This window comes from Corapipo altera, unplaced genomic scaffold (assembly GCF_003945725.1).
Source record: "Corapipo altera isolate COAL_440 unplaced genomic scaffold, ASM394572v1 343, whole genome shotgun sequence".
In the NCBI taxonomy this organism is placed as follows: Eukaryota; Metazoa; Chordata; class Aves; order Passeriformes; family Pipridae; genus Corapipo; species Corapipo altera.
Genome location: NW_020884913.1, coordinates 7,291,223 through 7,318,825, shown reverse-complemented (window position 1 = coordinate 7,318,825; position 27,603 = coordinate 7,291,223). Strand labels below are relative to the sequence as shown.

Sequence of the window (27,603 nt, the reverse complement as noted above, 5' to 3'; positions counted from 1 at the left end):
CTGACACCCCGGCGGTCCCGGGTGTCACCCCGCGGGTGGGGAGGGCTGGAAGGAACGGGGGCGTCATCCCTGGGAGCGGCTGCGCCCGGTGGTATCTGCCAAGGCAGGGGCTTACGGGATGTTTTCTCCCTTCCTGCCTTTCCCGAGTTGATTTGTATAGTCTTTTCAGCTGAAAACACCCGCCCGACGAGACTGAAAGTCTGAAAAAACCCAGGCACCGGCCCTTCTGTCGACTCCCAGCTTTGGGATACAAACACAGCCCTGGAGTAGGTGGGATGTGGGTAACCATCCGAAGTTTTACATATTGCCATAGCGGGAGCTGCCCGCCCTAGAGAGCTCTGCAGTTGTCCCGTGGCAGAGCTCCAGTCGCCTGGAGCGTTGCCTTGCTGTGATGGAGGATCCCCTTGGTGGGATGGCTTCTCCCCGGGTCTGTGCCTCTTGCCTGCTATTCTGGCTTTTTCCGGCAAAAAAAAATAAGCTAGCGGGAAGCGTGCTGCTGCCAGATGGGTCTGGGAGTCAGAGACAGGCAGAAGAGGGCTGGGGGGTTGTGTCTGAGGCAGGCGTTGAGAGATCGGCTCGGGGGAGCTCATCTTCCCGAGCAGAGTTTTGGAAGAGCAGCTCCGTCCCTGTGCACTCGCACGTCCTGGCAGCGACCCAAGCTGAGCTTTGTGCAGCGGTTTCTAGAAAAAAAAAAAAAAAAAAAAGCCCACAAGAAATAGCGGAGATGTGGGGGCCGCGGTGAAAGCTTATCCAGGGGCTGCGCGTACACGGCTATAGGCTGAGCCGCCTTCACCGCCTCCTGGAGAATCCAGCCTTTCCTTCGGGAAGGAGCGCCGTGGTGTTTTTCCTGCTGGGTAGCTGAGGAAGCTTGAGAGCACAAGGGTTCCTCTTCCAGGTCAGGCAGGAAACGGGTGGCAAAGCTGGGGTCTCTGCAGTCCTCGTCGTAGGGTTTAGGCACGTTCGTGTCCTCTATTCCCAGCCTCCGGGCTTTCTCCAGCCGAAGCTGGGAGTGGAGGGCATAGCAGGATGCTGAGGGAAGTCACGTCCCTTCGGAAGACTGGGACTAACAAGTGTTGGGACACAAAGATCGACCCGAATACACCATCTGTTTGGCACTTGGGGTTCAACGGCGCCTTTGTAACTGTCCTTGGGGGACGCGTGAGCTTCCCCACCGCAGGGCTCCGAGCGCTGATGTAATTACAGCTTTCCTCGCGCCTGCCCCAGTTGCATTTAAATCTCTGAAGAATGAGTAATTCCCTACTTGGGTATGATAAAGGCTCTGCTGCGGGCCCCGGGGCTGCTTGTGCAGGCTGTGTGTGCTCCTCGGTGGCACCGAGCCGCTCCGCAGTGCCGGGTTTTTTCAGTCCATGGAACACTTTGTAGTTTCTGCCTGTGCAGAGGCAAAGGCTGGGGAAAGCTCTGTGCATCTGAAGCCAAAAGGTCTGGCCTTGCCCTTGAGCAGAGATCCGGGCTACTGTTTCACAATTTAATTAGCTCTGTGTTGCACTGCAGCTTCCCAAGAATACGGCAATTAATCTCTAGCCTGTAGGGCAGGAGATGCAGTGTCCTTGTTTGCTGGGTGGGTATCTCAACCCGGGGCAGCCCCTGGCCAAGCAGGAAAGATCAGCCAAAAATACCGTGGAGCAGAAACACCAGATCAGCCAAAGCCGCCTTTGTTCTTGCCGGTCACACACTGCCTGCCCTCCCCAGTCACCCTGGCTGTTCCTGCCTGTTTTCTTTGTAGCATCCCTGCCTGTTTTCCTCGCAGCATCCCTCCCTGGCATAGGGAGGTTTCTTGTCCCTGCTGTATTGTGGCAGACAGGCAGTTGCAGCCTCGGCTGTGGAGCTGCCAGTCTCTGTGGGCCCGAGGAGATGTGAGGGTCCCTTGGGAGAGGGAAGCAGTACAAGGTACTCAATTCCAGTTTAGTTTCCAAATCAAAGCAATGTGTGCGAAGGAAAGACAGCAGAGCAGAGTGTGTTCTTCCTCTTGAGGCTGATCATGTGATGGGGATGGCTGCATCCAGGCAGCAGTTCATGTGCCCACCTTGCACTGACCAGCAGGTCCTGTGGGGAGGGCACTAGGAAAGTTCAGAGATTTCTGCCCGGAGAAAGTGTGGATGTCCCATCCTGGAAGTGTTCAAGGCCAGATTGGATGAAGCTGTAAGCAACCTTGTCTAGGCTAAGCTGTCCCTACCCTTGGCAAGGAGATTGGAAATAGATGATTTGTAGGGTGCCTTCCAACCTAAACCATTCTATGATCCTAATCTTGCTTATTTGACTGACAAGAACTTCCTCATCTCTAATGGGGGAGAGCATCATTAGGTCTGTGGTTTTCCAGGATTTAGAGAACATAATAGTTCTGCCCCTGGGTTTATAGATTTTGGCAGGTTTTCAGAAGCATGGCTGGTTCAGCTGTGGTTGCAGCGGTGCTTCCCAAGCTCACCTCTGCCTCAGAGGGCAGGTCCCTCAGCTCCCTGGTGCCTCAGGCACGGACCCCTGAGCTGCAGGGAAGAGAAACTGCAGTGGTAAATCAACCCAGGTGGTGGGATACTTGTGCAGTGTGTTAATATTGTGTACACCCTAAACCACCCTCACCCAGTTGAGGTTGGGTGATATGGGAGTGTCAGTGTCTGCAGAGGGGGTGGATGTTCCTGTTCCCAGCTATGGTTGGTTGTGAGAATGCCCAGAGATAATTCCACAGTGTGGTACTTGTCTTCCTGCTGAAGGTGTAAAGCACTGTGTACTCAGTATCTACTGCCTGGTGGTGAGGCAGAAGAGATCTGCTCCAGCCCCTCATCCCAGTGGGATGTGGCTGCTGCTGAGTGGAGTCCCAGGCATAACTGAGGTGTGCCTTTGCTGGCAGTTGCCAGTGGTGAGTTGGCAGCAGGGATGCTGAGCACTCCCTGCCTTTGCCAGCACTGTCAGTCAACACCAGATTCATTTCCTCGCAATGTTGAAACACAAACTGTCATAGTGGGTGTAAACTGTGCATGGTGGAGGTGCCGAGTAAGTGCATGGAGAGGCAGGAGGCTACCTAGGAGTTGTGTGGTGTCTGGAGCTAGATCCTGGTGGGGAAACAGGCTGGCAGCTTTGCTCTGGCAGAAACCGTGGGACAGCATTTGTTGATGGTGCTTATCCCTGATTTTCCCATTGCCCAGCTCTCTCAGGGAATGTGTGCTGGCTGGTGGGTGAGCCTCAGCAGTGCCATTGAGCTGGGTACTGAGGGCAGGGAGCCTCCAGCCCTGCCAGGACACGGCACTGCTGATTGGAAGGCTTCTCTGACTGTTTTATTTTTTCTTTTATACTATTGTACACTTTCCCTACAGACACGTACTTCTCTCACCACCTAATGCGGGGTATTTTTAGTATTTCAGCAACAGACTTTGTCTCGTGAGGTACAAACTCATGCTAAGTTATGTCCCGGTTTTAAGGGTCATCAGAAAACCATCACCCAGGTCGTTTTCAGTAGGGGGCTGCTTTATAAATAGGCTTTTCTACATGTGTGAAACTCAGGGACTCGTCCTTAAAATTTCCTTGAGCAAATGCCCGGGATGTCTCTGGGACACGTGGCTGCGGTGCATCCCGCATGCCTGCTGCCGTGGGGAGCAGCTGCTGCCGCGTGCTGCGGATACTGGGACTCAGCCCTGCTGCTAATATTAGCAGGAACGTGCCAGCGGGACAGTCACAGCGTTATGTGGGTGACGGGGCTTGAATTCAATGCAGTGAAAAGCCCCGGAGATGGGACGTGCCTCGTGTTTGTGTAAGGTCTCACTTGGATTCAAGGTCTCTCCTGTAAGTCCAGCCTAAAGGTCTGCAGGATGAGCGCTGCTCTGGGCTCACACGCAGGGGGGTGGGCTGGGGGGCCGAGTGTGTGACTAACGGTCCCACGTGTGCCCACGTTCAATGCCTGGAAAAGGAAACGCAGAAAGATCTTTCCGATTGCATCTTGGATCGTCTCAGCTCTAGGAGCGAAGCAAAGCTCCTGAATGTCAATTGTTGGATTTCCTGGGCTGTCCCCAAACAGTCATACTGAAACTGGTCTCTCCTGGAGCTCTTCGTCACCAGCTCCGATGGTGGGCAGAGGAAGAGCCACTGATTGATGTAGCTGCTGCTCTGAGACAGCAAAGTCACCTCTGATATGCTCAAAGTCGAACTTTACAGCCACTTCAGAGAGTTTTCTTTCTTTTTCCGTTCTTCTTATCTACATTTTTTGGTCTGAGACAAGAGATGGAATGCATGGGAGTTTTCTGCCAAATCATCATGTGGTAGGAGAAGAAGGAGCCAGGGGAAGGTGGCTGTGGGAAGGGAGGATTTGTGTCTTCCCCAGCAGAAGTTGTATCTTACCCTGCAGAACTGGCCTTCAAGCCACAGAGTCAAAAACCCACATTTGCCTGGTTACAGCAGTGGAGACCTGCTGTTGTGGGTTGGGTTTTTTCCCAAGTATATTAAATTCATTGGGAATAAAAAGATGGTGAGAGAGTGGGAGAGGGAAGAGCAGGATGTGGATCTCTCTGTCCACGTGAGCTGGACTCTGGGGATAACCTCTGGCCCCGGTTAGGATGTAGAATTATTCTACTGTTGTTTGTAGTTTTCTCATGCAAGGAGGGCTGGTCTGTGTGTCCTTGGGGATGGGCAACCACTGCAGCACAGAGCAGAGTGTCCTTGGCTCTGCGACAGCATGGAGAGCTTCCAGTGTTGGCTGGTACAGGTGAGCTTTCCATTTGGGGTCAGTCTTGGTCAAAGTGAGCTAATTGTGCTAATCATAAAGAAACCTTTCAGAATTGCCTGGGTGGGAAGGGACAGAGAGAGGATGAGACTTAAAACTGGATCCAGGGCAGCTACTTCGGTTGTGCAAGTGCAGTGCTGGTGCTCAGAGGTGAGTCAAGGCTTGGAGCACGTACACCACTCTGGCTCTTCAAGTACTCACCAGTCTCTGGGACCTTGGTAACATCTTTCCCTTAGTAAGGGAATCACCTAAGATGCTTTGTTCTTTGCTGATTGCCTCTTGGTGGTTTAGGGCGGTGGAGTGAGTAGGAAGCACCTCTAGAACACGTTGGGTCATACCTAACAGATTTGGGTGACCATGGCTTTGTCTCTTGGCCAATACGTGCGGGCAACCTTGAGGCTAAATGAAGGTCCTGGCACCTCTGGTTTTCCTGTGGCCTCCCACAGGGTGCTGGTTTAATTTCTGGTTTACTGCCCTTCCTTGCAGGGAGCTACTCAGCCCATTTTCCCAGGACCCAGACAGCAGCCACAAAAGCCTGGACCGGGACTTGTCATAAATCCAAACACAGTAATGGAGACTTCAGAGCCCATAATCACTCCAGATATTCATGTTTCTGACTTTGATATTTAGGCAGGACCATTGCACAGGCTCTCCCAACCTCCCAGGCTCCTCCTGCTGCAGTGAGCTCTGGCACTTTCCTGGTCTTTTGAGTGGGATGTAGAGGCAACAAGCCAAGTAATCCTAAACCCTGGTTAATCTTGTTTCAAGCCTGTAAAATGAGTCAATGGAGCTGAGTCCAGTTCCTGATGGGGCTGTGCCTGTTTGGTGGGGGTCGGGGTCCATCAGGGCAACTCTTTGTGGGATGGGGTGAGCTGTCCCCTTCAGCGTGAGGATAAGGTTGTGTCCTGGCCACCTCTCATTTCATACCTGCTAGGGTATTATTTGGTTTTGGCACTCCTCTGATGGAGGCATCAGCAGTTTGCACCCACCTGCCGTGCTGGTGCTTGTGCAGGGAGAGCCCTCCTGGGTGCAGGAGAGCCCTTCTGACTTCCTCCTCTGCCTCAAATAATGCTGGTGAAGAGGATCCCTTGGGCAAGAAGGGGTTTGTTGCTGCCTTCAACTTTAAAAAACTCTCATCTCCTGATGGCTGTGACTCAGGCTTTTACCCTGATTGCTTCTCTGAGGTTGCTGGATGGAGCTCAGCCCTTAGGTCTCCTGGGGACACATTCAGAGTGGTGGCCCATGTGCAGTGTCCATCCAAACTGGCTCTTGGCTGGTTTGCATCTCAGCCAAAAGCTGAGGTGTCATGGGAGGACTGTCCCCCCGCATCCTTCCAGTGCTGCAATGGTACCCTGTTGCTGGCACCCAAGTTAGGGCAATTTGGGTTAACAGGGTGCCAACCTGTTGCCTGGGTGTAGGCACTGCCAGTGTCAGGCAGCCTCTCATGGGTTGCAGGGCAGGGGATACTGTGACCACATCGGTCAGTGCTGCCCTCCTGGCAGGAGAGGTGGCACTTGGAGTAAACATCACAAAATTGTGCAGCCCCTCACTCCTGGTGAGCTGGGTGCCCTCCAGCATGTCCCAGCCCTGGGAGTTGTGGCAAGGGTTAGTGGAGAGGGCATTGGCACTGGTCTGCTGGACTGATCTGGGAGGCAAGAAGTACGGTGAGGACTGGGCTTAGGACTTGAGTCTTTCTTTGATCTTGGTCACTGGAAGTGCAAATATGGGGAAATGCAAAAAAGGATGGATTTTTTTTTTTTTTTTTTAAAGCATGTTTAGTTTACCAGGGAGGAGAAAGGAAGAGGGTTCTGCTCTCTGCCAGCCTTCAGGACATTTGGACAACTGCTCTTATTGCAGTGCTGGGTGTCCCCTCCAACAGTCATCAGAGCTGGCTGCAGTGACACCAGCAGTCAGTGGGGAGTGCAGGCTGGGGGAGCAGGCAGCATGGGCAGTGCTGTGGGGCTGAAGGGCTTCTGGGTCCCTTCTTTAGCCTCTCTTCCTAATTCACCCTTTTCTGTAGCTTTTTAACCCATTGCAACCCATCAAAGCATCTTCTCAAGTGAAGACTTAAATGATTTAATCACCCAGTCCCTACACTGAGGCTGGTCACTCACCTGAGTCACTCTCTTATGTCCCCTGTGTGGGTGCTGGCAGTCATGGCTCGGGGAGGGTGGCATCTGTGGCATCAGCACGCAGCAGTCTGGGGTCTGCAAGACCATCTGTATCATACTTTTGTCTCTGGGTAATCATTTTAAGGCATTTTAGAAATACAGCTGAACCAAACCGAATCAGCAGTCCCTTGGGAGGCGCAGAAAAGATTTATTTCTCTCTTTCCTCCTCCCCTTATGAAAGGAAACTGGAGCACAGACCGGAGACAGAAGCTGGAGTGAGCCTGTGGCAGAGCCAGTAATGCAATCTGCTGGGCTGGATACCCTGTGTTTGATGTAATTTTCTGTACAAGTATGAAATGAATATAAGAGATGTAAAATATACTGGTTTGATCTGGAAACATTTTGCTGAGGGCTAATGGTTATATAAACCAAAGTGTAATAGAGAATCAAGCTAAAATCTTTTGAGAACTGCATTATAGGGACTGGAAAGCTGGGATTTTGAATTAATCTGAGTGTGGATTTTATTTTTTTTTTCTATTCTTAGTCCTGACTTTGCTTTTGCATGTTCATTTCTGGGAGATGAGAGGTTTGCTGCATGGGCCTTGGGCTGTTTTATAGCTTACTGTTAGCGAGAGAAATGCTGCTTGAAAAGCTTTGGTTTGATCTCAGACACCTGAACTTGCATTTATTCCCAGATTTCCACTCTAACTCACCCCTTGGTTCTGTTTGCACAGTTCAGAAAGGCCCTGCATATTGACAGCACGTTGCCTGTGTTGTCTTCCACATGTGATTCGTGTCTGACCATGCAAACTATTGCAACTTCTTTTGAATGCTGTCTGTGAAGTCAGAAAAAGGATTTATTTGTGCATAAAGCATTCATAAACTGACCTAGCATAGCGTAAAAGTCATGCTACAACAGCAGATTGCTGTTGTTTATAAATATTATGTGTTTATACGTATGTATTGTAGCAGGGTTGGTTTATTGGTAAAAGAAAGGTGTGAAGCCTCCTGGTGCAAGCACAGGGAGGGGATCCAGCAGCCCTGACTTCTCTCTAATATTGAATGACCAGAAACCTTGGGAAAGGTGCTTATAAAGTTTCTTTCCTTCATTTCTCCAGATGTAAGAGGGGGGATCTGAGTTTCTTGGGCTGTTATGAAGTTGTCAGTGTACTCACGAAATCCCACCAGCATGTGTAGCATCACTTGCTGCCTGCACTGCCGGTGATTTCCCATCTCAACCCTGTGTTTTTGATCCCACTGAGGGGCTTGGTGGAGTTGGGAGCACCTTGTTGTTGAGGATGAGGTAGAGATATCCTTCTCTGAAGGGGTGCAGCTCCCTTCCTCTTCTGCTGTGGGACCTTCAGGTTTGATATACAGTGGATATACTCAATAGGTGTATGAAGAACAACTTACTTGTCCCTGTAACTGAGCCCTTAGTTCACTCAGCTGCATCCATCTCTGTTATGGATGGTGGCAGCTATTCAGCAGCATCGTGGATGGTAGGTTTGGATAATCCAGACCCAAGTGTCCCTGTGGTAATGTGGGCAAACACACCCTTTGCACTCAGCCTGGACCAGAAAACCTCCGCGAGCATCCTGCTGCCTGGTGACAGGGGTCTGGGAAGCTTTAAGGACCGTGAGCAGTTAATGCTGTGTTGGGTTTCCAAGGGTTCCTTGAAAGATGAGCCCTGCAGCCTCCCCCCTTTCCTCCCCGGGAACAGGAGGTGACCATCTGGTAGCAGTTTAGGGAGAGTCCGTGCTCTCAAACGGTGCCATTGTACTGTGGGAAATAACGGGGCACCCGCCGGGCCCGGTCCCATAAGGCTCTTATGTGTCAAAAAACCCAAGGAAGGCTTTCCGTGCTTAAGCAAGCAAGCAAATGTAACCCCTGGGTTACAGAGACCACGTGAGAGGCAGAGGATGTTTAATGGGAAGCAGTTGGGCGCTGCGGCTGCGACAGAGCTGGAGGCTCCAGTTGGGAAGCAGGTCCCGGAGGAGTCAGCATCTCTTGTTGTTTATTTTGGTCTCCTCCTGAGCTCTGTGCATAGAGGTTTTCTTGTATAAAGCATCCCCTGCACTGTTACTGGGATATTCTGTTTAAAAAAGGAAAGAAAGAAGGAGCAGATGTTCCAGATGTTTCCTCATTGACTCCCCTAGAGTGCCCAGAGCCAGGCTGCAGAAGGGGATGAGCCATGGTGGCAGCATTCTGTGTACTCCAGTGTTTCCCACCAGGAGATGTGGAGCCCTTGGGCAGAAGCCAGAGCCCTTCATGGGCACCCTTGGCTTGGCCAGGACCCCCAAGGAGGGACTCACCTTCTGGGAGAACAGCGTGTAGATGGGAGTCCCCAGCAGTACCACTCGCTTGTGACTTCTCTGGAAGGATCTTGACTGTTGTATGAGCTGCTGGGATTTGAACCAGACCTCTGCCCTCTCTTCCCAATTTACAAGGTCCCTAAAGAGCGTTTTTAACTGATGGCGTGTGACCTGCTGGTGCCTGGCCATGGGGTGACCGGGAGGACACAGTGACCACGCTGTGCAGCCATCCCCAGCACTGCTGCATGAAATAGAAAGAGAAATAAATGTTTTGCTCATTCTCAGGCCCTGTGCTTGGTGGGGGGGAGTGTCTGAGCCAGGGATGAAGGCACACATTTCTTGCCCCAAAGTGCCTGTCTGGCAGGGACCATGTTTGGGTCAAGACTGGGGGATTTCAGGAGCAGGTGCCGTTGTGCACAGCCAGCAGAGCCGCTCATCCAACAGGATTAACAGTGGTATTTTTAGAATTGGCCCTGCAGAGCAGAACCATAGCTGCACAATGCCGAGCACAACTCCAGGACCTCGAGAGGTTTGCAAGGTGTGGTCCCCAAAGGGACACCACGGTGAGCAGAACCCAGCCCAGACATGATGGTGGTGGGTGGAGGCTGACGGTGGCAGAGGTTGCATCTGATAGGAAGCTCTTGGAAATCTCATTTTAGGGGATTTTGGGCTTTCTCTGCTGTATGAGGGGAGCTACCACCTTCAACAATGAGCCAGAGATACCGGAGTTGGTTTGGAATTGGTTAAAAGGAAGTGTGTGGCGATGGTTGTGCTGTTCTGTGCTTGGCCCCCATGGATGTGCACTTCCAGAGGAAGAGAAGGAAGGGTGATGCTTGTCACCTCCCCTGCTTTCCCTGCCAGCTGCCTTTGACACCGACCAGCAGATCAGATGCTGCTGGTGGGGCTGGGGAAGCCCTGCTAGCACCGAAAATCCCCTGGAAAATATGATAGTGGGGATAACCCTGCAACATGGCCAGCCTGGACCCTGCTCGGGGCAGGGAGAGCTTGGCCCGGGCTGTCAGGGATATAGGGACCCACGGGGACCTGGAGCATCAGCCATGACTTGTGGTGTGGGACCCCATCACCACATGGGTGGGAACAGGGTGGGAGACCCTCAGCACTGCCTTGTCTTCAGCTCCTTTTGTGAGGAATATGGACACTTCCCTGCAGGAAGTCCAGGAGGAGGGTCATCTGGAGCAGAGGCTGTTTACTTTCCTTTCCTGGCTCTGGCAGGACGGGCTATTTATAAGTTTTTTTCTCTCTTTTTGAGAGTTGTTTTGCTTCCTGAGGTCCATCCCTCTTCTCTTGCAAGGAGGAGAGAGGTGATGCAGAGCAGGAGAGCTACAGCCATACTTGGTCCCTCCCACTGTTGCTGAAGGTGACATTCCTGAGGATCATGGTTATGGCAGTGGGTCTCTGTCTCAGAGGTGGAAACACAAACCCTGTTGCTCTCAGTCCTTCTCCTTTCTTATGCCTGGGATGTTTGACCTTCTCCAGACCAGGCTGAATTCAGGGCAGTGGCCAAATGTGCCAGCAGAACAAGCTGGGCACTGAAATCCTTGTGTAACCAGAGGCATGAGATGGACCCCACACCCTGCAGAGAGCCGTGGGTGGGAAAGCTCTCAGGTTGTCCCCAGGCAAGTCAGTGACACTGCTGGAGAGGAAGTGCCACTGGGACCTGGGGGTCCTCATGATTATGCTGTCAGAAACTGCTGAGCCATTTCTAACCCTTCTTTGGGGTGGCAGTTCCTTGCCCAGCCCTTCAGTACCCACTTATTGCCCATTGGGACTGCAGCACTGACATGGGAAGTGTTATCTGGATGGCTCAGGTCTCCTGCAGCTGTAATCATGGTTTTGCAGTTCTCCCATAGGCTTTTTGAACCCCTTTGTGTCTGGGCTTTGACCTTTTTCTCCTTTCTGCAACAGGGCCCAGAAAGACCTGGAAAAAAGCCATTTTTGGGTGTTTTATTCAGTCCAGCCTTTTGATAAGGGAAAGGGCTGGCTGTGCTCCAGAAAGACCACGCTGTGACATTGGGCAGGTTTACCACGGGCTTGGGGCAGTTTGAGGGGTTTGAAGTCAGAAGAAAGGGCCATGTGGGTCAGTATTGCCATTGAGTGACCTGCCATTTCTTTAGGAAGTGGCAGTGGAGCTCAGAGGAGCGGAGATGATGGACGTGGTTCATGCAATGAACCCTGGAGGTCAGCAGGGCTGTTTGTATCCAGAGATCATTAGTGGGTCAAAAAGAAATGCCTAAACCACTTGGTACTGAGAGATCTCCAAGGCAATGTCCATGAAGGAAAAGTACTTGCCAGTGTTTCTTTTGCTGTTGAGTTCCTTGAGAGCATTTACTCTCAAACTGTTGCTCAAGACACATCTATCAGGAGGTTATTGGGCTGCTTGTTGAAAGGAGTAGATGGAGACTGAGTTGGCTGGCTGGAGGAGGGGTGAGCAGGTTTTAAGAGCCTGACATGGACAGAACTGTGATCCCATCCATCAGGGAGCTGGCAGTGTCTGACTGGGCTGTGTCCTCTGCTGCTCTTGCCCACCCAGCTTTGCTCAAGGCCGGGAAAGGCTCCCCGTCGGGTCGTCCCTTCCGCTCTCTTTGTTTTCCTGCAGAATGCAAACTGGGCTTGGTCGGTGCATTGTTTTAAACTTGGGATTTTTTGGAAAAAAAAATAGCTAAAATGTTATTTTCTGGATTAAGTGTGTGATGGAGAAGAAAAACTATAGCAAAGCCTGTGCTGGAAACTCTGAGCTCCAGCCCAGTGTTGGAGACCTGAGAGTTTAAACACCTTGAAAAAGCTCTCAAGCGTGGGACTATTTTTGGATTAATTATTCTGGGGGTGCTGAGAACTAAGACTTGGACACAGACCTGCAAAACACAAACTGTGCCAAGCACTGACAGCAGGGCAGGAACTGCTGCAGAGAGCATCTCACCTCTGCAAGCGGGTGATGACATGGCTGGGAGAGCTCCGTGGAAGTCAAAAACCAGAGCAGATAAATTGGAGAAAAAGCATCTTTAGTTTTCTTTACTGCCTCCCTCCCTCCTTCCACACATGTCTAAATATTTCTGAGAAGCAGGATAGACCATTTTATGGTGCCCTTCATGGGACCCTTCCTGGGCTTTAGAAGGTGGAAGATGTGTGTCGTGCTTTGTACTTTCCTCTCTCCATAGCCATAAAGCAGCAGTGATGCTGTTCCCATCAGGTGAACACTGATATTGAATAGCAATGTGCATCCCTCCCTGCCCATGCCAGCTGGGACCCCCTCCTTGGGAGTACATTCCAGATGCCCATCACTTCCCAGCAGTTCCCTTGCTAGGGTCTGAACCACAGCAGGGGGACACGTGTGTGTGTGTGTGTGTGTGTGTGTGTGTGTGTGTGTGTGTGTGCCCGCCCATGTCTGTCCCTGAGCACAGAGAGGCTTTTGCTGGGTCACACAGCATCCTGAGGAAGCTCTTTGTCCAAGGCTCTCGGTCCCAGGCTCCTCAGTGCCCATCCAGGCTGGTTTTGCAGCCTGACATTCCTATTGAGCAGTTTTTGGTTTCCCGTAAGAAAGGGAAAGCAGCCCAAAGCTGTATCCTCCCTGTGAGCCCCCCCATTGTGTGTCTTGTCTGACACACAAGCCCCAGCTCCGTTTTCCCATTTTCCTCACCATCTCCTTTGGGACTCCCTGTGCTGCTGCCACGGGATGTGACCATGGCTGTCCCCAGCCCCTGCTGGCAGGACAGGGGTGGCTGCATCTGCCTGGTGTCAGCAGCTGTGTTCACAGCCCGTGGCACAGCAGAGCCAGGGTGGCTGCCACGTGGACGGCCCCCCTCGTCCCACCAGCTGGTCCCAGCCGGGACAGATGGCTCCTCTCCAGAGAATGGATGTGTCCAAGGCATGGAGGGTCCCCACGTCCCCAGGCCCTGCCCTGGGGGTCAGAGCAGAGATGCTTCCTGCATGGTGGCTCTGCTCCAGCTCCACCCCAGGGGTTGGTGGACATCCCGGGACGAGGGAAGGCTGTGCTCCAGTCTCTCCCCTGGATTGTGGCGTCCTGTGGGATCTCACGGCCAGGTTCTTAGGGGCTAAATCTCACTGTTACTATCCTTTTGATGTAGAGCATGGGTGGACTCGTTAACAATGCTTGTGCTGCTCATTAGCAGCCTGGCTGTCATCATGCCAAGGCCGTCAGCATGCTGGCTCAGCCTCACCTCGTGGAGACTCCTTTGGGACCCCAGGGCTGTGCCTCATCCTGCCCTGACCCTGTGCCTGACTGGGTGCTGTGGGGCACAGGGGGTGTTTGCAGCCTGTGGTGTTTGGATGGAGGTCCAGCAGTGGTTCTCTGCATTCCCTCCCTTCTTGTGGAGTTCAGCCTTTTGTTTCCATCTGGCTGGGTCCTGTGCAGAGCCCAGGGGTCTGATGGGCCCAGTTGGCCCCTTGTATTGGAGTCTCACATCCATGTACTCAAAGCACTTCAGTCTTTGGCTCACGAAGCCTCTAGGTTTGTTTTTAAGCATATGAACCTTCTGTGGCTGCCACCTTTGCTTTTCTTGGTGCATTTATATGGATTTGGTGCTCTTCTGGGATTGTTTTCCTGGTCCCAACTTGGATTTTCTTAGCAGTGGGAAGCCTGTGTTTACCATCCTTCGGATGTGAGAGGGAAAGGGAGGCACTGGGAGCTGGATTTCTGGCTCCCCTCAAATCCAGTGCTCTGCTCCACTCTGCCATACTATAATGGGACCCTCTGCTCCCCTCTGAGCATTTGTGGGGTGTGAGTGGGATGGAGGGCAGTGTGGGGATGGTTTCTGCTCTGGGGTTGAATTTCCTGGCCCTGGTTTCAATGTTGTTACTGGGTTTGTAACTTGTCTGAAGAGGCAGAGCGTGGCCCTCAGTACCCACCTGCTTAAATGGGTTGTGAACCCTCGGATGAAGGAGCAGAAGTGGAGTTATGAGACTTACACAGTGTCTGTAAGTGTCTCTGGAGGTGCTCAGGTGGATGGTAACTAAATTCTGAACTCCTTTTCATGTTTTTCAGCTCTGAAAAGATCTTTTGAGGTCGAGGAGGTAGATCAGTCTTCGAATTCCTCCACCCCACAAAGACGGGCCCCGAACACCCTCCTCAGGTCCACCGTGTCCAGCTCCACGCAGAAGTTTCAGGAACTCGGCGCCAGGAATTCGGAGCCATCCACCCGACATGCAGAACCCACAGTCCAAAGATCACCCAAGCCCCCTCTGAGGAGAGTGGAGCTCTCTGGACCCAAACTGCCCGAGCCAGTGTCCAGAAGAACAGAAATCTCCATTGACATCTCATCCAAGCAGGTGGAGAACTCCACCTCAGGGTTGTCAAGGTTTGGCCTCAAACGAGCAGATGTGCTGGGTCACAAACCCCCCGAGCCCACCCCAAGGAGGACTGAGATCACCCTCGGCAAGCCCCAGGAGCCGGGTCTCCGGAGGGTGGAGGCACCAGCATCAAAGATCCCGGAGATGCCGCAGCGAAGAGCTGAGACAGCCAGCGCTCCCGCGCCTGACACGGCCACCAAGCGCGTGGAAATCCAGGTAGCAAAGGCTGCTGAGGTCTCAGCCCCACCAGCACGGCAGGTGGAGAGCTCAGAGCCTCCCCTGCCCGCCCAGCCTCCCCAGGCAGAGCCAAAGCTGCAGCCGGTGCCGATGGAGAGCCCACCAAAGAGAGAAGAAGGTGAGTAGAGCTCTGGGCAGCTGCTGGGGTGAGACCTTGGCTGGTACCTGCCACAGGTCCCCATGCAGAGCTGCCAAGCACTGTGTGCTGCTCTGTCAGCTCTGCTGGTGACGCCTTTCGAGGCTGCTCTTGGATCTGTGCTCAGATGTGTCTACATGCATAGCTGTTATCCTGGGGGTTATCCTGGCTGAAGGAGCCGTCAGTTTGAATAAGAAATGCCATCAGGCCTATAAGGAAAGAAAAGAGAAAATGCTAAAAGCCCGGGTGCTTGCAGAAAAAGACAGTTCTGCCAGCTCAGGCCCTGTGTGCAGACCCACCCACCCGCACAGCATCCTGGAAAGGCTCTGGGGTGCAGGAGGGGCGGGGGCTGTGGAAGCATTGTTGGGATGGCTCGTTGTTTAGTGTTGTTGCTTATGGTTGTGGGGCAGAAACTGCCTCTTCATTAGCAGGAGTCAGGGTTTTATTGACCTTGGAGCCGAAGTCTAATAACATCATGGACCAGAGCCACTATTAAACTGGAGCCCTGGCTTATATTAGCTCTATCTTGTTTTCAATTAATCCCATATTAAAGCCATCTTCCCTCCCCCGCCAGCCGTCATTTATTCTCCCGAATGTTTAGGAGATTTTTTTTTTTCCTCCTCTGACCTGTTAATTATTTTTCCGTTCCCCATCACCCACGAGCTCTCTCCTGTGAGGGATGCAAGGCACCACCTCCCCTCCCCACCCCGTGCATTTCCCCAGGGGCTGTGGATGATGTGGTCCCTCCCAGGACCTGGGAGGTCTGTGCCTGGCCCCAGAGCTGGGCCGTGTGCCCTTGTCTCACCCCACCATGGGTTGGTCCTCTGTCCTGCTCCATCCCCTCTCCCTGGGTGCAGCCCTGCAGTCAGAGGGCAGTACAGGGTCTGTGGAGAGGGAGAGGGCAAGTTTCGGTGTGGGCATGGTCTGAAATCAAATCAGGAGTCAGCAGTGAAGCTGATATCAAACCCACAGGACTCAAGTGGGTTTCTCTCACTGTGTGTGGCTTAGGCGTGGCTTTTCTGAGCTGGGTTTGAAAGAGTGCATCAACACCTCCAGCAGGTTACAGGTTAGTCCATCTCCAACTGGGCATGGCTGGGCTCTGAGCCCTAGCCCAAGGATAAGGTTTGGCTGAGCCTCCCTTTTTTGTCCCTAACTGCCATGTGTGTGGTGCCCAGGAGGCCCATCTTCCCCCATGGGTGGGTGCTCAGCCTTGTCCTACTGGGTCTGGGCTGCTCTGAGTTTCCCAGGCTTTGAACTGAGAATGGCTGGGCACTTTAAGAGCAGAAGACCATCTAAAGCTGCTGAATCCTCCAGCTGCCCTGGGCAGGGGGAGAGGGAGAACAGCTGCTGGGATGAGTGTTACCCATGAGCCCAGCTGTCTGAAGTCTGCCTTGCAGCATGAGCCAGCCTTGGTCCTGGTACAAAAGGGGCTTTCAGTCCAAATGTCTCCAAAAGTCACAGAATCACAGAATGGTTTGGCTTGGCAGGGACCTTAAAGATCATCTAGTTCCAACTCCGCTGCCATGAAGAGCCAGGAGACAAAGTTGTAGGGGTTGTGAGGGCTCTGTCTCCTTTTCCCTCTGTGTCAGCATGAATCCACAGACCAGAGTCACTGCCAGAGCAATTGTCCCCTTCCTTATCTCCACCTCCTCCATTGCCATCACTTGAGGTTGCCTGGGTTTGCTTTCACACAGGACCCCATTTTGGGGTACTCCTCCCATTGTGGTCCACAAAACCCACCCTGAGGTGATGCTGGGTGGGTGAATGGCATCTCTCCTTGTCACTGGTGTGAGCACACAGAGAGATTTGGGGAGGCTGCACAGGGACCCTCAGGATGTCCCATGGATGGGTGCAGGCATGTTGCCAATACTCACCAGCTCCACTGCAGCTCTGGCCCCACCACGACCCCCAGAGTGAAAATGCTGGCTCTCTGATGTCTGCAGCAGAGACAACACATGGCAAGTCCTTCTCCCAGTGTTTGGGTCACCCAAGAGGTGCTCCCATGGCAGTGGATGCCCCTCAGTCCTGTTGCTCAGTTGCTGTCCCATGCAAACAGCTGAGCAGGGGGTGCAGGCAGCTGCCTCCAGCTGCCCTCAGTGCTGTGCTGGGACTTGCCTTCCCCAGCTGTCAGGCTCAGCTGCCTTGCCCTTAACCCCTTGTCCCACTGCTGAAGGTATGCAGGAGAGCATGTTGTGCAGGAAGAGGCCGGTTGGAGGAGAAGAGCAGTCACAGACAGCTTGGCAGTTCAGAACAAACCACAAAGGAAAGGAGTAATTATAGCCCTGAACTTCATTAAGGTGGTGTGGTTGCTGGTGTGGGATGAGCCTGCTCTGGAGCTGTGGTTCCCAAGGTGGGAGGAGGGCAGGAGATGTCTAGATGGGGCAAAAAATATTTTTCCCTGTCCCTGTTCTTCGTCTCTGAGTCACTGTGCTCTCCTGCACTCCCAGGAGAGCACTGGTTTTGCTTCTGCTGGTGTAAGGTTCAGTTGGGCCATTGGTGACAGGGAGGTGGGACATGGTACCCATCACAGTGTGATGTCCCACTGCACTGGCATCCTGGGCAAAGCTGGAGTTCGTGTCTCTGAATTGGCTGGTGCTCCCAGCTGGGACAAGGAAAGGTGATGGGATGACCAGGAGATGTGGATTGCTATAGCTGGAGTTGTCCAGAGAAATCTGAGCTGTGCTGTGCTGTGGGTGTGGGCAAAGTCAGAACACACAGAGGACAGAAAGAGGCACAAGCAACTAAAAACAGACATAAGAAGGTGAAGGGAAGGGCTGTTTCTGAACCCACAGCCTCAGGCACTGTGGGAGGCTGCCTTTGCTATGTAGGACTTACCAAATCTTCATATCCAAATATGACTGCCCGTGGGTGGTGGTGACCTCTGCCGAGCTCCTGCTGTGGGCAGCAGTTCACTCCCAGTCCCGGGGCACTGGCCCAGGATGGAGCTGGCAGACAAGGATGTTCCTCTCCTGTGCTGGCAGGGCAGGTCTGAGCAGGGTGTGTGGTGCCTGTGCCAGTGTGGCAGGAGCTGGTGCCTCCCTGTAAGGAGAGGAACAGGGAATCATTGTGGGAGCAGCAGTGCTTCATCCAGAGACATCTGCCAGCCCTTCGTAAAGGAGAGATCTTGAGGGATCCTCGTGAGCTGGCTGAGGGACAGGCAAACCCTCAGGAAGAGCCACGTTGAGTCTATCTTAGCTAATCCTCCCATGTCCTCCTGCCTCAGCATCCCCTTCCACTGGTGCCTCCTTTCACTGATGCTGACGTTGTGTGGCTGAACGTCCTGGTCTTCTGTTGTTCCTCATGCCTTGCAATGTGGTGCTGGTCAGGCTTGGAGAGGGGGGAAGGCATCGTTGGTCCCAGAAAGGTTAATGTTTTCCATTTTGGTTTAACAGTCTGTCTCGGCTCCTCCCACATCCGAACCTGTTTGTATTTGAGGTGAAGGCTCGGTTCTGGGATCTCAGGTGATGGATTGGAAGAAATCCTAGATGAGAAGTGAAAGCTGGTTTGATCTGGTGATCCTATTTATCTCCACACAAGCTGCTGTGGGTGCCCAGGCCTTGAGGACAGCACGCAGCCAGCAGGGCAGGCTCTGCCCCACAGCACTGCTGCCTGCTCCTGCCCAGTGGTCCTTTCTGGATGCTCTGGAGCTTATTTAGATACATCAAGGCAGATACAATGAATAACAGGAACATTCACCTAAAGCAGGGACGTGACCTTCCTCTGCAATAGCTGTGGGATGTGTAGAACAGTCTGAACCACCTCTGAGCTTTCAACTTGGTTGGAATCTTTGTCCCGTCACTGCCTGATGCTGCACTTTGGGACAGCTACACAAGGTGCCAGTTGCCTCTTAAAAGGCAGCAGGGCCCCCCTTCTTATTTTTGCTGCAGAACAAGCAGGGTGATATCAGGATAGTGAAGTAATTCAGCTGTTTCACTCTTTTTTTCCAGCTTGAACCCTTATGGAAAGAACTCCTTTAGAGTTGAGCTAAAATTAAAGCAGTAAAAAAGTACTTTAAAAAAAAAAAAACACCAGAGGGAAACTTTGATGTCTACTGAGATCCTAGTATAAGCCAGGGGCCTGTTGCTCTGTCCTAGGAAGCTGTCGTGGGGGATGCAGCCCAGATCCCCCCCCAGCCTCGAACCTCCATCCTACCATGGACACCCAACAAACCCTGGGGTGACTTTTCTTCTGTGCTGTCCTCCAAGAGTGACACCAACTGCGAGTCTGCTGGGCTGGAGCTGGGTTAGAGGGATTTGGACAACTATTAACATAGTGAAAAGTTTCCTGGGATGAAGAGCTGAGTGGAGATGCAGTGAGTCACCATTTCCAACTCCCAGAGCTGCACTGCTCTTTAGCTGTACAAAGAGATTAAAGCTGTAGGGAAATGTTTCCTTAAAACCAGCTGACAGATTTGGGCTAGATTACTGGTAGTCTTTTTTTGTTCTTGTTATTATTTTTAATGGGAAAGTGCATGCAGCCTGAGATACCAAATGGAGGGGCTGAGTGGGAAAGGCAGAGTCCCAGTTTTTGAACTCAGGTGCCAAAAATGAGATAATCTGGAAAAATCTAGACCTGCAGCGCCAGTGACTTGGAAGGAAGGAGCGGGAGCACGTGTGGGGGAGATGATCATGTCCCATCAAGGAGGCTCTGCCTGATCCAGCTGTGGATCACGTGCGTGGCCTCCTGCCTGCACCTGGGGGGGGGCCTGGCTCTGCCTGCTCCCCCCTCCCACCATGTGCTCTGTCCCTGACTGTGCAGGGAGCACCCTCATTTTTGGAGTGTATTCTGGGCACTGAGGATGCCAGGAAGGAGGCCAGGTGATGTAGTTGTGTTGGTGCTTGTGCTGCACATCCTTGCCTCCCAGGAATGTTGTTCCCAAACTCATTATGTTCATCTCTGGTCACATTGGCATTCACGTGTCCCCTGCTTTGTGTGGGCACAGTTTATGTGGATACTGTCATGGTCCCACATGGATGCTCCACCCTGGGCAGTGAGCCTGCCCGCCTCCAGGCTCCAGTACATCCAGCCAGGAGAATTGGTTTGCCTTTTTGGAAGTCCCTGAGGGCCCAAAGGAAAAGCAGTGATCTCCCCAGTGGAGCTTCATTATGCAAAGGAATAGTTTCCCATAGGAAACATTATGGTTCCCACTTCCCTTCCCTGCCACACGTGATTTAGGACCAGGAGAGGGTGAAGCTGTGGATGCTGCATCCAACTCTGGGGATCCCAACATAAGAAGGATGTGGATCTGCTGGAGCAGGTCCAGAGGAAGCCACAAAGATGCTCCAAGGGCTGGAGCCCCTCTGCTCTGGGACAGGCTGGGAGAGCTGGGGGTGTTCAGCCTGGAGAAGAGAAGGCTCAGAGGAGACCTGAGAGCCCCTTCCAGTGCCTGAAAGGGTTCCAAGGGAGCTGGAGAGGGACTGTGGACAAGGACCTGGAGTAACAGGAGAGGGGGGAATGGATTCCCACTGCCAGAGGGCAGTGTTAGATGGGATATTGAGAAGAAATTCTCTACTGTGCAGGTGATGAGGCATGGGAACAGGTTGCCCAGAGAAGCTGTGGCTGCCCCATCCCTAGAAGTGTTCAAGGCCAGGTTGGATGGAGTTTGCAGCAACCTGGGATAGTGGAAGATGTCCCTGCCCATGGCAGGGACTGGATGGTCCATAAGGTCCCTTCCAAACCAGTCTGTGATTCTTTGCTGAGCTGCAGAGTCATCCTGGCCATGGGCTTGGTGACCTGGCAGACCTCTTCCCTGGGTGGGTTGGGTGTGTGGGTGAGGTTGGGGAATCCACGTCATCACCTCCCGAACCTGGCAGGAAGCATCTGTGGGTGAACATGGCTCTGTGGAGGTCAAAGCCTCCTGTTCCAGGCAGAAGGTGACCAAGTGCCTTGCATCTGGAGTGCTGGCTGGCTGCAGGCTCGTGGGGTCTGTGCTTGGGGTGTGAGCCCTGTGCAGCCTCAGGACCCTCTGGCTCTGCACCTTCTGTGCCTGCAAACCAGGGCAGCCCCTGGGCAGAGGTGCCTTTGCTGGCTGAGAAACAGGGGTGAGTGTTCCCGCCTGCTGTGGGGTTTGTGTTCGTCTAAGTGGTGCTGAAAGGCGATGGGAGATACAGCCCTGGCTGAGGGTGGTGTGCAGGAACCAGACCCAAGAGTTTCTCTGTTTATCTTGTGGTATTTGCATGTCTGGAGCCCATGGCAGTCGTGCTGGGGAACATGGTCCCCACCCACCAGCTCCTTTGGCATCTCCAAGATTTCTCACATTTAAGTTAATCATCCTAGAGGCTGATAAGGCAAATAAAATCCGTTATCTTGACCAAGATAAAACAAAGAGTTTGCTTTGATCTCCCTCAGTAAGGCCTGGCCGCTCATTTTGTGACTGCTCTGCTGTCTGCCGGGGGAGGGAAGCGATGGCAATGGTGATGAACCTTCTGTAATTAAGAAATCATTTTCTTTTAAGCTATTTCTAGACCTCTGTCCGTGTCTGAGATGTTTCTGTTGGCCATCAGTTGAAGGGACACCATAGGCTGGGTGCAGTGCCAACTCCATAAACTGTGTCACAGGACTTGAGGAACTGAATTGAGATTAGAGAGAGATAACTTTGTTTTGAGAAGATCAAACATTGTCGTGAGCAAAAAAGACAAGTTGACAGCAAGCCAGTTGTGTTCTTAACTCCTCCAACAAACAAACAGACACAGAGACACTTTTGCATTGTCCAAGATGCCGTGATGAAGCTGAAGTGAACGTGGCTATAAATGGAAAAAGCAGCTGGTCTTGGATTACAGCCTATGCTCAGACTTCTTTGGGCCCAATTTTTCTTACATCTGTTACAGGTTTTAAAGGAGGGATGTGGGGAGAGAGCCTTTGGGTTGGTTAAATTTGGGTTACTTTTTTCATTACTCTTCTGAATGGGTCTCTACACAAAAAGTTCCCTGGGTTTCTGTAGGGTCACACACATCAATATTTTACCCTCTTGAGTGGTTCTGGTTTGTTTTGGCATGAAGATAGCACTGGACATACTGAGGGACAAAGCTGCAACGAAGGGTCTGGCCCAAAACGTCTTGCAAACAACAAAACTTTGCAGATGTTTATGCATTTATGGAAAGCAAATAATTTTAGAAAAGCCATCTAAGATTGCTGTGCCAGCCCAGGAGTGACAGCGTGGGGATTTTGGGTTGCTTGACTTGTACTGCGGTTTCTTCTGTGTGGAAGCAGTGGGTTGGTTTTTGCATAGCGAAGGCAATTTGTACAACATCAATGAAGAATGGCTGAAACAAAGCATCTTGCAACACCTTGAAGTTCAAAGGTTGATGGTGCCCTAGCAAATATTAGCATAACCTTGGATTTATGTTTAGCTTTTCAACCCTTGAGACGGTGTCTGAGTTGGGGGGTCTTACCAGCCCCTGGGTATTCTCTGAGTTCTGGCTCTGCAGAGGCTTTCCATGGTGCAGCTTTAGTGTGGTCCCTGGCTTATGTTTCTGAGAGGTACAAAAATATTTAGTGGAAGCTGAGCATGTCCTTTTATCTTTCTGTGTATTCAATCTTCATCCATCTACGAGCAAGACTTTTGCAGAGAATACTCCCAGTGGATCCCATGCACATGGCTTCATCCATCCATGGCATTCACCCTGTCTTGTCTGAGATGTCTGTACTTGAGCTAATCATCTGGATGTCTGCCTCTAGCTGGTGTAAATTATGTCCTCAAAGGGTTTATTTTTCTCTGCTGAACGTAAAGAGAGCTTATGGGATTGGTTTGCTGGAGATGTCTCTGTTTGGGTGAGAAAAACTTTACCATCCTGTATTATTCCCAGAATCAGAGGTGGAGGTGAAAAGGGATCTTGCAGCAGAACAGAACTGTGCCAGCCACTAATCCCTTGTTATCAGCAGTGCTTGACAGCCCCCCAGCAAACCTGCTCCCCTTGGGTCAGGTTGTTTTATTGCTGCGGACGATCATTTATTTAAGTTCGTGGGTCAGACTGTCTTTGATGCTTATCGAGAATACTTTAACTTTTTATGGCAGTTCTGCCTTCTCCCCTTTCCTCCTCTCTTGCTGCACATGGACTAGGACAGACATTCCTTCCTTCTTTCGAAAAAAAGCTTGGTTTGGGGAGATCTGAGAAAGAAGATTAGATGGGAATCCGAAAGGATGTGGTTCCTAGGAGGAGAGGGCAGTGATAAAAGTTAATGATACATAAGCTCTTGTAAGGAGCTTTCTCAGTTACAGCTGTGTAAGCTCATGAGTCTTACATTGTAGGGCATTGCTTTCAACTCCAACATGAATGCACCTGGGCTGTATTGCATGTGGGATAGGTAGAGCTGGAGGGACATCACAGGAATTGCCCTACCCAGTTGGGCTGGAGCCCCTGCGTGTGTTTTCTTCCCCTGTGTGTTTTGATCCTGGAGGGGAATTTCTGTTTACTCATTTTTGTTTGCTCTGATCTGGGAGGCTGCTAGTAGAAAGCATCAGCTTTCTACTGATGCACCAGTATGGTGTGATCTGAACCCTCCTCTGCAGCTCTGGTGCATGGAGGTACAGGATGAGTCCCTGGTTACAGTCTCTGAAGCTACGAATGTGCAGCTCATGCCCCATCACATGCAAGATGCACTGAGGGCATTCACTGGCAATCCCCATCTGTAGTGGAAATGAGTCCATGGACCAAGAGCCAGAAAAACACTGAGAAGTTGGCAAAAATTTGTCTGGCAAGAGAGCCTGGTTGTGTTCCTGTCTTTGCTGTCCACTTGTTCACTGTCCTGGAGGAATCCCAGTACCCACTCCCCTTTCTCTTTTTGTAACAAGGAGCTGGTGAACGTGGCAAGATGCCTGGATTTCGGTCCTTCTGTTGGGTCCTTTCTTCATGCAGGTTCAGCTGGTGATAAGGAAATTGTTGGATTCAGTCACAGAGGTGCAGTGGGATTGTGCAGGGTGGGAGAATCTGCTCTGCCCAGGTCACTGGAGTAGCTCTACAAAGAGAGAGGTCCTCATCTGTCCAGGAGAAGAGGGAGGGTATCAGATGGTTCCTGTATCAAAACTTTCTCCACTCTACCCTACTTTCCCCTAAATTTGAAAAACCCATAGTTTGGAGAGGAAAAAAGGATTTGGAAGGCAAACTTTGGATGTGTCCCAGGGAGCAGATATGGGATGGATGTTGCCTCCTGACTGGAGGCTGCTGACACTGAGGGAGGTAGAGCAGGCACTGGTGGGGTGTTTGGATGCTCTTTGCCTCATGTCCTCTTCCCCTGCTTCCATGTGGTGCAGACAGCTTGGAGAATGGAGATTACCTTGGAGTTGTCCAGATATGTCCTGGGAAAAAGGAGTAGATGTGAGCAGCTTTTCTGATAAAACATAATTGTTTAGACAAACTCTGGCTGAACTTGCTTCCTCCTGCATCCCAGCAGGCAGATAAATGGGGTGGAAGTGGGAGGCCGAGTTCACAGGCTGCTGAGGCCCCCCTTGGGGTCACACCACCCCTGAGATCCCCTGTCCATCCATTTTGGTGGCCTTGGGGAAGACAAGAGGATGCAGTTGACTGCTGAGGATGATGCCCTGGCTTTAGGTAGTTCAGTGCTCTGAGATGTGGTAGAGACCTTGATAATGCAGTGGTGTGAGTGGTTCTGGTGGGCAGCAGTAAATCCATCCTGGTGCATCTGCAAAGGTTGGACCTTGGTTGCTTGTTGGTGTGTGGGATGCAGGAGGCGAATTTGCTCCAGCCCACTTCTCTCCAAACCTGGCAGTCCTGGGCATAGGGTGGCTGGGCAAAGCCCTGCCCCTGAGAGAGATTCCTGTTAGACCTGGAAATGATGGGACAATCAGGATTTGGGTGGGATGTGGCCACTGGAGAGATGTTGTCATGCCCTGCGTGGCTCCTGCTGAGGCCTCCAGGAATTGCTTTGTGGAGTCAGATAAAATCTGAGATCCTGCTGTAACACTGATGTTCCTCCCACCATCCCTCAGGGACATGGTCCTCCTTGCCCTACTTTGTGTAGTAAATAAAAGTTTATTTACAGCCCAGGAGTGCACACCCTGAGGTTGGGAGGTGAAGGGTTCCTGCAGGGCCCTGGAGGAGCTCTGGGGTTTCCTCTCGGCTTTGTGTCTTCGGTTCCTGGGCAGAAAAGTCTTGGGAAGGAGCAGCTCTGTGGGTGGGAGCTGGGGGAAGCAGAGCCCTTTGCGTGGGCCTTGGGGCAAGGCTTTGTTTCCCTGTAATAAGGTCACAAGTGTGTGTGTCACCTGAGGAAGAGCTGAGAAGAGATAACCAGCGTGGGCTGGAGCAGCCAGGGACAGCAGCAGGGGGTGGGCTGCCATCCATCTGTCTCCCCCCTTGGCTGAGGGTGACGTGAGGGTGGGGCTGAGCTCCTCTGACCAGGGTCTGTGAGGTTTCCAGCTCTGCCCTGGCACTGCCCAAAATTGCCCTGTGGAGCTTCAGGGAAAGAGCATTTGGCTTCTCCGCCACTTGAACGAGTGGAAAGGGTCTCTTTGGGGTTATTTCAGCCCATGTGTGGGGCAGATTGTATATAGGACAGTCGTTTGAAGAGCAAGCAAACCAAAGCCGTGACTTGGGCTGCAATGAAAGAGCAAAGCTGGGAAAGCTTCAAATCATGGCTGCAGAGACAAGGGGGACATGGTTGTGGCTTTCTGCTGGGTAACAGTGTTGTGTCCCTTGGGAGGGACACAGAGAACATTGTTTTGAGTTTCTGCTTCTCCTTCTCATTTTTTAGACATGCAAAATTAATTGCTCCCTTTCATTGTCTGCAGCAATATTTGTTTTGCTGCTCTGCGGCAGTGGGGCCTGGATGGGTTTCACAAACTGAATTTTCCCTGGACAAGCCCCTCCTCTGATTTTGCATTTCCAGCTGCCAGGCCCGGTTTTAAAACAGCTTGCACCGAGGCTGAAAATATTTGAAGGGCAGAGCAATGCCTTGCAGGAAATGGCTTAAGCTTCCTGCTCCCAAGATGGTGTGAGTGTTAAAACAGAACTGGAGAAATATTAGACATCCTACATCCGGCCCGGCAGAGGAGGGTGACCCGGGGGTGATGGGATGGAAAGCCCAGACCACCCCCCACTGCTGCCTGTGCCCAGCAGGATGAGGGGCCCCCCCAGTCCCTCATCCCCCTGACTTTGTAGAGGGGGAAAAAATGGGCAAATTGTTTCCTGCTCCTCAGGGCTTGGCTGTGTTTTAGTTTTGTGGGAAATGTGTGGGGAGAATTGGTCAAAGGTGCGGGGCTATAGTGTCAGCAGAGTGAGTTTCCAGCAGAAAATGGGATATGGGAAAGCACTGGTTATGACAAAGTGTCTGTATCAGTTTATCCACCACCTTCCAGCCTGAAGTGAAAGGTGAATGTCTAGGATGGATGGATCTGAGTTGGTCCCGTTTGTTTGGGGCTGGAATGGGACTTTCTGCATCTGTCAGCAAAAAACACATCGAGTTACTGACTTAATCAGAGGCAACTTAATTCTTCCAGCTCTGATGAATTCCCACTTGGTGCTGGCTGAGCACCATCTACCTGGCCAGGCAGGGAATAGCAGCTAGCTGTGCATCCAGGATGGATGGACAAGGGTGGAAGAGAAATGGGAGCATGTGTGTGGGGGAGAGTGGGGGGAGGGCAGGCATGAGGGGGGAGGGCAGTGGGTGGTCCTCGCTGGAGCTCTCGAGTGGGAGTCACATCTGCAGATATTATTCAACTACCTGGGGGTTACTGCCCTGTTATGGGAAACTTCTCCAAACCCCAGTTTGTTGGCTGGAGCATGGAGATTTAGGTAATTTTGTTCAGAATGTTATCAGTTGAGTAAAAAATACCTGAGCCATGTGGCTGGGGGTCTGCACCTGCAGTGGAGGACTGAGGTGGGGGCTGCAGGGCTGCGGGCAGAACAAGCAGGGTACAGTTCAGAGCTTGGGCTGTTCTGAGCTCACTCCTGACTTCCTCCAACAGTCACTAAGAATCATAAAATTGCTCCTAATGGAAGGAAAATTACACCAATGCTGGGACCTGAGTCCCTTTGGGAGGCGTGTTCCAGCTCCAGGAGCAGGAGCAGAGCATGTGGGTGCTCTTTGGGCGGGTTCACCATGAATGGAGCATTATGCTGTGCTCCAAACACCCTCCTCCCAGGCTTTCCGCTTTGACCCCTTCCTTTCCTGCACTGTTTCATGTGGGATGGTGGGAGCCCAGGCAGCTCTGCAGCAGCGTGGATCCAGAGGGGTAAGTTCCATCCTCAACAGGCAGGTCTGGGCATGGGGAGGTCAGATTGCTGGTGCCCACCTTTCCCCATGGCACATAACCCCCCTAAACCCTGAGAAGTGCTGCCCTTGGGGCTCTGGATTTGGCTGAGCTGTTTGTTTTCCAAGGTTTTTTCATGGGATGCTTTTCCCATGAAGGCTTTGACTGGCAAACTTGGGGGAGGGGAAGATGAGGCTGATTTGAATCCCAGAAGGAGTTACAGCTGGCTGAAAGCTGTGTCTGCAGCCCCCTAATCCATCAGCAGTGCCCACAGCTCTCAGACAGCAGGCTGGGGCTGGCGAAGCTGAGGGAGTGTGAGCCAGCCTTGGGGCTGCCATTGCAGGGTATTGGGAGGCAGGAGAGGAGGAGTGGGCTGCACCAGGCTGTATGGGGGGCTGCAGGACTGGAGGGGCAGATACTGGGCTGTTTGGGGTCAGAATTACAGTTATTTGACTTGGAGTCCTCCCCATTTGCCTACGTGGCTGCCACACTGTGCAGGGTCCAGGGGGATGGTCACACAGAATGTGGGACAGGGGATGTATGTAAAAAGG

General features: G+C 52.2%; 1 protein-coding gene across 5 annotated transcripts in view; it reads left to right on the top strand.

Moving 5' to 3' along the window:
• The window catches only part of SEPT9 (septin 9), a 136,151-nt gene that overhangs the window by 64,887 nt on the left and 43,661 nt on the right, over nt 1–27,603 (top strand). For all 5 annotated transcript variants that reach the window (XM_027654511.1, XM_027654515.1, XM_027654513.1 and 2 more), the window contains one exon: nt 14,170–14,829. In XM_027654511.1, the coding sequence (XP_027510312.1) occupies nt 14,170–14,829 (660 nt within the window). The remainder of the gene's footprint in view (nt 1–14,169; nt 14,830–27,603) is intronic.